Below are 10,864 nucleotides of genomic sequence, written 5' to 3' on the forward strand. Positions count from 1 at the left end.
GTCTTAATTCAAACTGCCAAATATCTCTCCATTGAAACATAAGGAAAAGGGGTGGGGTGAGGGGGGAGAATATTAAACGCCCAAAACCAAAATTTAAATGTATTGCACAGGCAAATAAATGCAAAAGTAAAAAAAAAACCAACCAGCTAGTCACATTTCCAGAAATAAACCCTTCTCCTTTACACAGAGGATAAACATGGGCTTTCAGGGAGAAGGAAATGATAAAAAAATAAAGACAGAAAAAAGAAGCTGTCTAACTGATCCAGCCACTGCTACCAAGGGATATTTTACTCCCTGAGCATTTCAGCTGAAATTATCTCTTAGCTGAGACACCGACTCTCTTGGCACAAGAGTGTCTGAATATATCCCGAAGGCCAGAGATGTTTCTCCAGTTCTGCTAGTAACCTTTTGTCAAAGCACAGCCCAGGGATTCTTGTAGGGAGACATGGGCTTGCCCCCACAAATGAGGAATGGATGGTGAGCACCTTCGCTGACAGCTGGCTTTGTGTTAGGTCGGGCTAATTTGGAGTTTGGGTAGAGAGTACGCAGGGGCACGGCAAGGAACATTGAGCGGGTGTGACACAGCGCGGTAACGTCCTTAGCGTAACGCAGGATCGCACCGTTACGGAGTGCCGTAAATACAGAAGGAATTCTCCAAGGCCCGATTCCTTCGACAGAGCTGGGCATCTCTGCACTGCCGTGCATTCAGACTGCACCGCCTCAGCGTACTCTCGGGCTTCCTTCGGTGTGCACTGCGCTGAACGCTCCCGGGAGGCATCAGCGTCGTTGCAAGCAGCGTCGTTGAGCCTACACTATAGCGCAGCTTGTGACAGCTTTTGGGTTGATGTTTTGATTTATTCACTAAACGTAGGACTCAGCGTTACAGGCGTGCCTAACGTTTCTCTTGTGCTGCTCCACAACACATCATTCCTTTCAGGACTCGGTAATGTGCTCTTACAGTGTATTTCATGGAATGAATCCACGTGATACAGGTAGCGCACACAGACTGCGACTTTTGGAAAATCTCCTGGGGAGGTTTGGTGAGGTTCAGTATCATCAGGCTTCAGGTGCCAGAGCCCCCTCCTCTGCCGTTACTCCTGCCCCGACGACAGGCTGGTGGGGGGAAGGCTGAGGAGGAGGTTTCCCTGGAACAAGGCAGAGCCAGTGCTGCAGCACTGTGAACTGTAGCTTTTGGCCTCTTGGCCCCCATGTTTTTTTGGTGAACAAGCCATCTTATTGTCTAAGTGACATGCACCCTATTGATCTGCACGTGATTCACTGAAAAATGCTTTACTTGCTGGCAGGACCGTTGAACAACGTAGTTTCCCCTTACAAAGCGCTTTCCTTAAAAAGCTGCTCAGGGCAGCATCGTATAAAAATAGTTGTAGTAGAGTTGTGAACCGGCTTCTGACAAATCAGGACTAACAAAAGCGAAGGTATAAATAGAAGTGTTCTTGTGGGTTTTCTCTTCTCTAGAGGCACAGAATCTCAGTCAGTGCTGGACTGTAACAAACAAAAATGCCCTTTTCCAGGCACGCAGGAAAACAAGGACCTTCCAGACTAGTGGCACAGAATATAAATAGGTTTTCAAAACTGCTTCAAAACCATAAAACTTAGTCAAAACCGTAACATTTGCATTTTAGGATGAGCCATGCTGTATCAGACAATTTTTTTGATCCGGTTCTTTATTTTATTTCATACAAACTGGCATCCTGTGCTTTAGAGAAAGGTTAAACAAGTTATATTTTTATAATTACGGAATGAATTGTCTCCAGGCCCTCAAGGGTATGAGGATTATCTCAGTCTGCAATGTATTAGGACTCCTGGAAGAAAAATGCTGAAGAATGTAAAATATTACATATTCTGTGTTTCTATGTTGTCAGAGTAAGTGCACCTTACTGGCCATTTTCAGAATTCATTCTTTTTGTGAAGTAGGTTATCATTTTTTTCTTACAGCAGGTTTTGAAACAGCTAAATGTAAAGCCTGTATGTGCTATTCCAGAGTCTGGATAATCTTAGTTTTACTCTGAGCCTGTTCCTTCTTCGGCTCTACGCTGACCTTTTCTCAGCCTACCAAACCCGGTGTAGGTTACTCCGCAGTACAGAAGAGGGAAGGTCTGTTTCTGCAAGACGAAAATAGTGCTTGCAGTTACCCTTCCAGCAGCATCAGTTCTGCTGTTGCTCGTTAAGTCACGTTTGACCAGCCGGGTCTGCACGGACCAGAAGTGAGGTTGAACAGCACGTCTCCATACTCAGCCTGACACCTGCTGCGCTTTGCAGCGCGATTCCTAGATTGCAAACACCCCCCCCACAAAACGTTTACTTACCAGTGATGGGATTACAATACCCTTGGGGTCTGCAGTAGCTGAGCTTTAGGGATACTGACAGCTTCAGTCTACATATGGGAAGTAAGGATTTCAGCAAAAGTTTACTGGCATCAAATCCTTCTGTATATTCTCCAGTCACCCCATAACCTTTTCTCTTGAAAAAGAAAAAGAACTAGCGGGCCTTTTTCCATTCTAGTCTGCTGTTCACCCCCTTTTCCACCTTTGTAGTCATTTAACGTTGTTCAGCCTCGCCAAAGGGGAGCTCTACAGCCACCTCACAACCTCAGAGCATCACCCACAGTGAGGAGAGGCACAGGAACGCCGCGGGGAGAACTTGCCGTTACCCAGACCTGGGTGATGTGCAGTTTGTCTTGTTTTGCTCCAGTGGCAAAGAGCGCAGCAGTTATTTGGGGCAGTATTTAGTTACCTCCATTAAAATCGAGATCAAAAAGACAGCATTCTGCTCCATGCTGCTGCCAACTAATAGTTCATGCTATTTGACACCAGATGCTCTGAGTATTCTGCATTAAGGTAATATTTGGCCGCTGCCATGACCCGGTGATGGCTGTATGAGAAATGGTTGGTGCAAAAATGACGAGTTCTGCCTGCGAGAGCTGCAGCCTAACAGATCTGCTTGCTGAAATTCTTCTTCGGTCCTTCACAGCAGCGCCCACATAGCTTTAGTAATTAATCACGCACCAATTAGATAATAAGGGAGTGCTGCGTCCAGCTGTGGAGCCCTCAACATCAGAAGGACATAGACTGGTTGGAGCGAGGCCAGAGGAGGCCACGCAGATGCTCAGAGGGCTGGAGCACCTCTGCTATGGGGACAGGCTGAGAGAGTTGGGCTTGTTCAGCCTGGAGAAGAGAAGCCTCCGGGGAGACCTTATTGCCCCTTCCAGTACCTGAAGGGGCTACAAGGAAGCGGGGGGGGACTTTTTACAAGGGCCTGTAGTGACAGGACAAGGGGTAACGGGTTTAAATTGAAAGTGGGGAGGTTTAGATTGGATATCAGGAAGAAATTCTTCCCGGAGAGGGTGGCGAGGCACTGGAACAGGTTGCCCAGAGAAGCTGTGGATGCCCCATCCCTGGAAGTGTTCAAGGCCAGGCTGGATGAGGCTTTGAGCAACCTGGTCTAGTGGAAGATGTCCCTGCCCATGGCAAGGGGGTTGGAACTAGATGGTTTTTAAGGTCCCTTCCCACCCAAACCATTCTGTGATTCTGTGATTCTATAACCCCTGAGATGGGCCGGAGATTTTTGTATTATGCCTCAGACAAAAGACACTGGCAATGCTTAACTAGCAGCCACCTGTCCCCGCCCCACCTGCTGTTGTGGGAGCGCTGGAAACCAGAGGAGGGACAAAGGCCTGACAGAAGTTGATAAAAACCTTCCCCTGCCCCGGGTACGTTCAGGACTAGGAACTGTTGAAGCAGGTGCCGCTACAGCTGCACGCCGGCCGCCTCTTCGCTGAGTAACGTGTGATTTGCCAGGCAACCACACCCCCCGGTGAAGGCGCGGGAAGACGGTGTCCAAACCTCAGGCTAAGCGGGAGTTCAGCTGGCAGTTCCCTGACTGGGAACACCAGTGCAAACAGCTGCCTGGAAGGGCTGGGCAAGGAGAGGCGAGGCACGGCGTGGGCTGTATCCTGCGCTCGCCCCTTCGGCGTTCCCTCGCAATTGCCATGCTGCTCTGCCCCCTCAGCTGCTTGCAGCCTTACCAGTGGATTTCTGTGGAAAGGGTATTTTTTTGCCGGAATGGTATATGCAGCTGATTTTAGGTTAAGTAGGAGTTTAACACCGAGAACCACTGGAATTCAAAATGGGAAAATTACTTCCTAGCCTGAACTTCGAGTTAGAAATTTTGCTCAGCTATCTCAACTAACTTTTCCAGGCCCTTTGCTCTGGCCCCATGACTCCTGGGGCATATTTATTACAACTACAGAGGCAAAATCCCTCAGGGGACATAGCCCATACGCTGGTTCTTGAAGGAAACAGGGTATTACCAGTGTGTCCAGGGTAATGCTTTTCCTGGTATAAAAGCACAGTTTGAGAAAAGGGGATCTCAGGACCAGTTTTACGGTACCGACAAGAACTGCTGTCAGTCTGACCTTAGAAATCAAGCCAGTTGTGGGGTGGGGGAGGGACACCGTGGAATGCAGCGAGCAAATCAAGTTAAAAACTATTCATCTTGCCAGTTGCTGGGGACACTAGAGAGCACCCAGCGTCCAGACCAAGCGACAAAGCGCCCAGGAGGCAGGGAGTTGTCCTTCCCTGCTGCCTGGAGCACAGCCAGCGGCATCTGGGCTAGAGGGCCAGAGGAAGCCGGGGCACGGCCAGCGTCCGTGCGGGAAGGCTCGCCCTCCTCTGCTGAGGGCTCGCGCGGGGCGGGCAGCTCTCCGGGGAGACACAGCCCGGGATGGGTAGCTCCAGGGGGATGTCGCTGCCCTCCACCCCCCGGCGCAGGCAGGGAAGCTTGCCCCAGGAGTCAGAGCAGCCTATATGATAGACCTTCATTAGCGGGAGCTTTTTAATGAGCAACAGCGAAGTTCTGGAAGCATCAGAATGTATCGTTCTGCAACTACGAATTTAGACACCACAAGCCACATGGCTTATTTTTTTTCCCCTTTTCTCTGCCCCTTGTCCCACTGCCCTTTATGAAAAACAGAAGTTAAATGAGAGAAGAATAGCTTTAATGGAACCCTCAGGTTGGGAAATCAAAATCGCACACTCCAGCAACGGGAAGTTTCAACAGCAGCGTTTGTAACGACACGCCGCCGACCCGCAGCACGCCTGCCTTTCAAGCCGCCTTCTGTGCGTCCCTCCACTCACTGGGGGCACAAAGGGGGCATCGTGGCCTCAGTTTAACGTGGCAGAATTTCCTAGGCATGGAAAAGTGACTTGAATTCAAGCCCTGAACAATTTCCTGACTCTTGCAGTTGGTGCCACAACTTCTGTCTTGCCAGTAAACATGTCTGAATTGTTTCCCCGTCCTCAAACCTGTTTGTTATTTTATTCCAGGGAGCTGGAGACAGTTTCGTGGGAGCACTGGCCTTCTACCTGGCTTACTATCCCAAGTTACCCATGGAGGAAATGATCAGGAAGTCTAACTGTGTTGCATCAGTGAGCGTCCAGGCATCAGGGACGCAGTCTTCCTATCCTTACAGGAAGGACTTGCCTCGGGACCTTTTCTAACTGACACTGTCTAGCTCAAGGTACTGGTTTTATCTCATCCCAGACAGCGTTACTCTCCTGACAGCCTGAGGCTCTCTGCTGCTGACTGGAAAGACCAGGGAAGTCTCTTGGCTTCTAAGGAGAGGAATCCTGTTAGCTCCTGCTCTGCAGCCGTAAGGTGGGGTGGGGGGGAACCTTTCAAACAGCACGGCAGGTCGCTCCAGCCACACACCTCACCGCTGGGCTCGCGGCCGTCCCACGCGACGCGCTGTGCTGAAACGCACAAAGGCGGAACCGCACAAAGTTCACAGCCGAACGCCTGCAGGGTGCCGGGCTCCTGGTAGCAATCCCACTCGATTCACTCGTCAGCCCCTCTCCTGCGCCGTGCCGTGCCATGCCAGCACGTGAAGCAGAGCCTTAGCTCCCAGCCCAACACTTGTAACGAAGCGCCGCAGAGCAATTCCCAGGAGCTGCGGCACTGTGCCCTGCTGCTCTCACGGCCTGTGGGATGTCCCTCCAGCTGGAAAGAGGACGAGTGCTGCTCAGGTAGACTTTGAAAACTGTTTCTAGCCACACTGCTCTAAACGTCAGTGAGCTAATTAAAGACAAACTTCCAAATCCACCAGAGAGCTACTCTGGCTGTCTGCTTCCTTCACGCTTGACAAAAATCCGGGAGTGAAAACCCACCCTCCTTACCTGACTGAAAACAATACAGCCCTTCCAGCCGTGGTCACAGCTTATTCAAAAGCTCCTCTTATTTCCCCAGGTTCCCGTTGCTTCTGCCTTCCCTGGGAAAGAGCTGGTGCACCACCACCCCTCCACGGATTACCACCAGTTCGTGGTCACTACTGTTGAATCTGTGGCGGGGGGGGGGGGAAAAACATACAATCTTAAAAAAAACCTGCTGTGGAAAATGTTCATTTTTATTGCCTTATAAAACAATAGTTGCTTTGAAGATTACAGCCTCTTTCACAATGGAAAACACAGACAATGGGATTTGCTATTTAATTTTTTTTAATTGAGGACTGTAAAAATAACTCAAAAGATAAATAAATGTTACTGTGATGATCTATGTCCAGACATTAAGAATTTTCTCTCTCTACATTGTTTTATTCACAATGGCCTTCAAATCACAGGAGACGGTGATCCCAGTTCATTTCCTCCCTTTTCAGCCCATGTTGCTGGATTTCTGAATCAGCGTTCACCCCGTCCTGCCCCCAGACCATCCTATCCTCATGCATAAACCAAGCCCAGGCATTGTTCATATCGAGCGGATTTTTCTCTTCTCTGTGAAGAGGACACGTTGTTTCGCGGTAGGGAAAAAAAAAAAAGAACCTGTTAAGAAGCCTGAAGCGTTAAAATCCAATGCAACGAGCCTACATCCCTCTCTCCTGGCTGCTTTGAGGAGCGTGGAGCAGCCCCACTGGCGCAGCGCTGCAGTGAACCGGCTCCTCAAGGAGTTGGGTGGCGCTTTCCCTTCGCCACACGTACTTCGGGGTTCCCAAGAGGCCCGTTGTACCTCAGTGAAGATCAGTATCGGGAGCTGAATGGCTGAAAACATCCACCAGCTGCTCTGTGTGACTGTTCTGAGCCACAGCTGCTCTACGCACAGACAGAAATAGGTTCTCTAGTGCTTTCTACTGCCCTGCAGCTCCAGAGCCCCAGCGACGACAGGTGAGGAGTGGGATCTAGTCGGTCACACAGCTGGCTAACTGAGCGTCCCGTGGACCTCTGGGCGAGGCACCACCTGACCCTGCCTCCAGCACCCGATGCAGATGTTGGCAAAGTCCGTTCAGCTCCAGGTTAAGCTCGGTCAATGCGTTACTAAACAAACCCCGAAGAACGAAAAAAGGAATGGCAGCAAAGCTTTACAGCGCCACCTGAAAAGCACCACCGCTCCGGCAGAACCTCCCGACCTGAACACCTTGGAAAGCTACGCGAAAGCAATCCATGCCATACAGAAATCTCTTCTTCCACGTGCAAGTTTTGCTTTAACAAACACTGCTCCTTAGTAACACGTTCTGTTGCTGCCGTCAGGAGGTAGTGAAACTCGGGCACGGCTGCCACTACTTCACTAAAAAGCTTCATTCTGCGGAGGTCCCAGGTTTTTGAGAAGTACAAAACATAAGGTGAAAATGCATGCCAAGTGAAAATGCTTCCCAACATATTCCTGATGTGAGCTGGTATCTAGACTCAAATTTGATTCCCTTCCCACACGCAGCACTTTCTCGCATCAATTTCTCACTTGTGTTCTACCACAGGCTACAAAGATCGAGCTTTTTTCCTTAATTACTTCCAATTTCGTACTTCAACAACCTACTACATGTTCTGCAACTGAAGTGCTACTTAGCCCCAGCTCTCCACTCTCTTCACATTTCCCACAAGCTGAAAAGCTTCTGGAGGATCTCTCTGCACGATGTTTCAGTGCAGGAATTTAAACTTTGCTGGAGTGACAAAATACTCCCAGTGATCTCCGATTCCCTTCCTGTATGGAATTGTGAAGGAGAGCCACAACCCCTGTCAGCGCAAGTGCTTTGGTGAGAGCACGCTGCTGCCGCCCTGGTGGTTGCTCTCACCTGCCATACAGCTCCTGTGCTGTTTGATCTCGGTACGGAAAGGTCAGGCATCCCACAAGAACGCAGCAGTGTAAGACAACAGTAAGCTCAAACCACAGAACGACCGGCCACGCACCGTTACCTCCTACTCGGAGCCAATGAACCCGTTTCTTTAGTCTATCGATTTAAATAAGCCTTTTTTGCATTAACTCCCCCATGCTATTTCTAGCATGGTCTGGCTTAAATCATAAGTTTCCCCAAATTAAGCTTTTTAATGTTAAATTAAGCTTTTTAGTATTAGCTACACACTGGTTCCTCCCCCAGAAACTTGAGCTCTTAGTCACCTTTCAAAAAGCTTGGTGAGCAAAAGGCAGCTTGGCAAGTGCTACAACCCCCCAACAAACCAGATTCTTAAACTGAGAAAATTTGCAAGGACCAGAGGAGCACAAAAGAACCCACAGACTGTCATCTGGAGAGTGGTCTCATTCCTGGCACAGACAGAACTTGTGTTTATGTCTTTAGAAGTCCTTTCTGTAAGCGATGGTTATATTCATTGTCTAGAGCACCCCCGGCAGCTTAACAAAACATCTCTATTGCTGCATACTTCGCGGCTGCTTGCTGGAGGTAGCACAGGCTAGCAAACCGCACAAAGAAGCAGACTGAAAGAACCCCTGTGTCACTTTGCTTTGCCACCGACATGTGGCACGGCTGTCATCAAAGGCTCTGATGTGTTCGGCAAGTCATTACTTTGTTTCACTGCCACAATCTGTAAAATGAGGGTAACGTTTACTTCCCACTGGAATGTCATGAAGAACAGCATCTGTACAGTCATCCCAGTATGAAACACGTTATGACACATTGTGCTTAGATGGGAAAAATCCTGTTGCATTCAAATCTTTTGCCCCACACAGTCAGAGCAGCTGATACAAAGCAGGCTGCCTTCTTCCCCAAGCTCTTACCGATGGGATCGTATCTCAGCAGGACCAGTTTCTCCTGCAGTCGGAGTCTCCTGACGTTGAAACAGTAGCCCGTCTCGGCTGCACTTTTCATCCTCACCAGAATATATCTGAAGTCAAAAGGAATGTCTGTGTGTCAGCGCAGCACCCACCCGTCGGCAGCCCGAACGCGTGACGAGAGGGACAAGGCTGTAGCAGAAGGGGCTGGGCACAACCGCGTCAGGACGCCGTCGTTTCGCCGTCAGTCGGAGAAGTTCTGGGTGGGAGCGTCAGTACTACGCGCTGAACTTGGAATGCAAACAGCCTCCCATAAACCCTGAGCTCCAGCATCGAGCCCGAGTAACTCCTGAGCAGAATACAAGCCCAGACGGACGTAGCTCCTCCGTGAAACAGTGAGGGAGGAGGAAGAAAAACGGGAAAGAAAGAAAGGGGGTAAAAAAGTAAAATAAAAATCAGCATACAGTTGAGTCATTACGGCTTAAAAGGTAACGGTGAGGGGAAGGATGGGGCTAGCTAAAGATGTTTGGGCTGCAGCTAACACTGCGTCGCAGACTGTCACTTCCACACGCAGAGAGGAACCCCAGCAGACAGGATGGAACGAGGGATGCGAAAGGAGTAGCAGAGCGCCAGGACCCACCCCGTCCATCCCGCTAGAGACGGGAGGCTTGTCGTTAACCCAGCCGCGGGAACCGCCCCCCCATCCCCACGGAATGGCCCCCAGTTTGTCAGGCAGGCTGGCAGCAGCTGCGGTGTCCCTGGGAGCAGGGAAGGCCACGCCCCCACCCTGGAAGGATGCCGAGCTCTGCGCAACTTCCCAGACACAGGGCACCTTCTGGAGTTTCAAAAGAAAAGGTCGAACCCTTTAACTGGTCCGTAAATGACGTCTCTCTTCCGCTGCAATAAGGAGATGGACACACTTCTGCACGTGGGCATTCAGCTGATTTCCTTGGATTTTCCTGCTTCTCATACAAAAGGGTCTGTCAGAATTAACCTGGAAGTGACAGCCATTCTTGTCACCGGTGAAACTCTGACCAATGTACTTCCCTGAGCTCTCCCTTTTCACCTTTGCAATCTCACTGACTGTCGAGCTCAAAATAAACGGAAAACAGCAGGATTCCTGCAGACCAACTGACCACACACAGTCTAGGGATCATCCCCACTTACTCTCCGCTCCCGTAGGCTGCTGCAGGTGTGACTGTAGCACCACTAACCACACGGACTCCTTCCCCTACACCTCACCCACTTCCTCAAAGCCTCTGTGCCGTTTCCCCTTTCTGGGGGGATCAGCGGTATCGGTATGACCAGGCCCTGAGGTTCTTGTGCGCTGCGTATTTGAGGCCAGGCCCTTTCTGAACCACACACCTTGCTCAAAAAAAACTGCTGCCCAATGAAGAAATGTAACTAGGAGCAGAGGCAGAACAGTGGAAAGCTACTGGGACACAGGGAGAAAACCCAAGGGGAGCAGAGAAGGGTAAATAATATAAAGGGATAACATGTTCCTGAAGTGTATATGGGACCATACAAAGAACAGAGAAAGGAACACCAGAAAGAAAAAAGGGGGGGGGCGGGGGGGAAATCACCACATTATCATTAGTAACACCATTTTTAAAAGCTACTTTTTCACCTCCTAGAAACAATCCTGCTCGGCTGTGTCTGTTTCTGCAAACAGATGACAGCACAACACGGAGATGTCAAACTGCTCTCTTCCTTGTCAGGCACATACTTGGGAAGCACTTTCTGAATTCCAAACCCTGATAATTTTGCAGAAATCCTGTAACAGGACTCATCTGTAACAAGATTAATCTCTTCAAACCCAGCAATTGGTTGGTACTGGCTTCACTGGGGGGGGGGGGGG

At 49.8% G+C, this 10,864-nt stretch overlaps 2 protein-coding genes across 2 annotated transcripts in view; one reads left to right on the forward strand and one right to left on the reverse strand.

Annotated features, from left to right (window-relative positions):
• The window catches only part of RBKS (ribokinase), a gene marked incomplete at its 5' end in the record, with an annotated part of 42,630 nt that extends 37,111 nt beyond the window's left edge, over positions 1-5,519 (forward strand). Inside the window, one exon of the mRNA XM_010156348.1 lies at positions 5,346-5,519. Within this exon, the coding sequence (XP_010154650.1) occupies positions 5,346-5,519 (174 nt within the window). The remainder of the gene's footprint in view (positions 1-5,345) is intronic.
• A 1,129-nt stretch (positions 5,520-6,648) lies between these two features.
• MRPL33 (mitochondrial ribosomal protein L33) overlaps positions 6,649-10,864 on the reverse strand; it is a 5,977-nt gene continuing 1,761 nt past the window's right edge. Inside the window, exons 3-4 of the mRNA XM_010156349.1 lie at positions 9,013-9,119; positions 6,649-6,833 (exon numbers count right to left, since the gene is read on the reverse strand). Coding sequence (XP_010154651.1) covers positions 6,760-6,833; positions 9,013-9,119 — 181 coding nt within the window. The 3' untranslated portion in view covers positions 6,649-6,759. The remainder of the gene's footprint in view (positions 6,834-9,012; positions 9,120-10,864) is intronic.

Source organism: Eurypyga helias, unplaced genomic scaffold (assembly GCF_000690775.1).
Source record: "Eurypyga helias isolate BGI_N326 unplaced genomic scaffold, ASM69077v1 scaffold37697, whole genome shotgun sequence".
In the NCBI taxonomy this organism is placed as follows: domain Eukaryota; kingdom Metazoa; phylum Chordata; class Aves; order Eurypygiformes; family Eurypygidae; genus Eurypyga; species Eurypyga helias.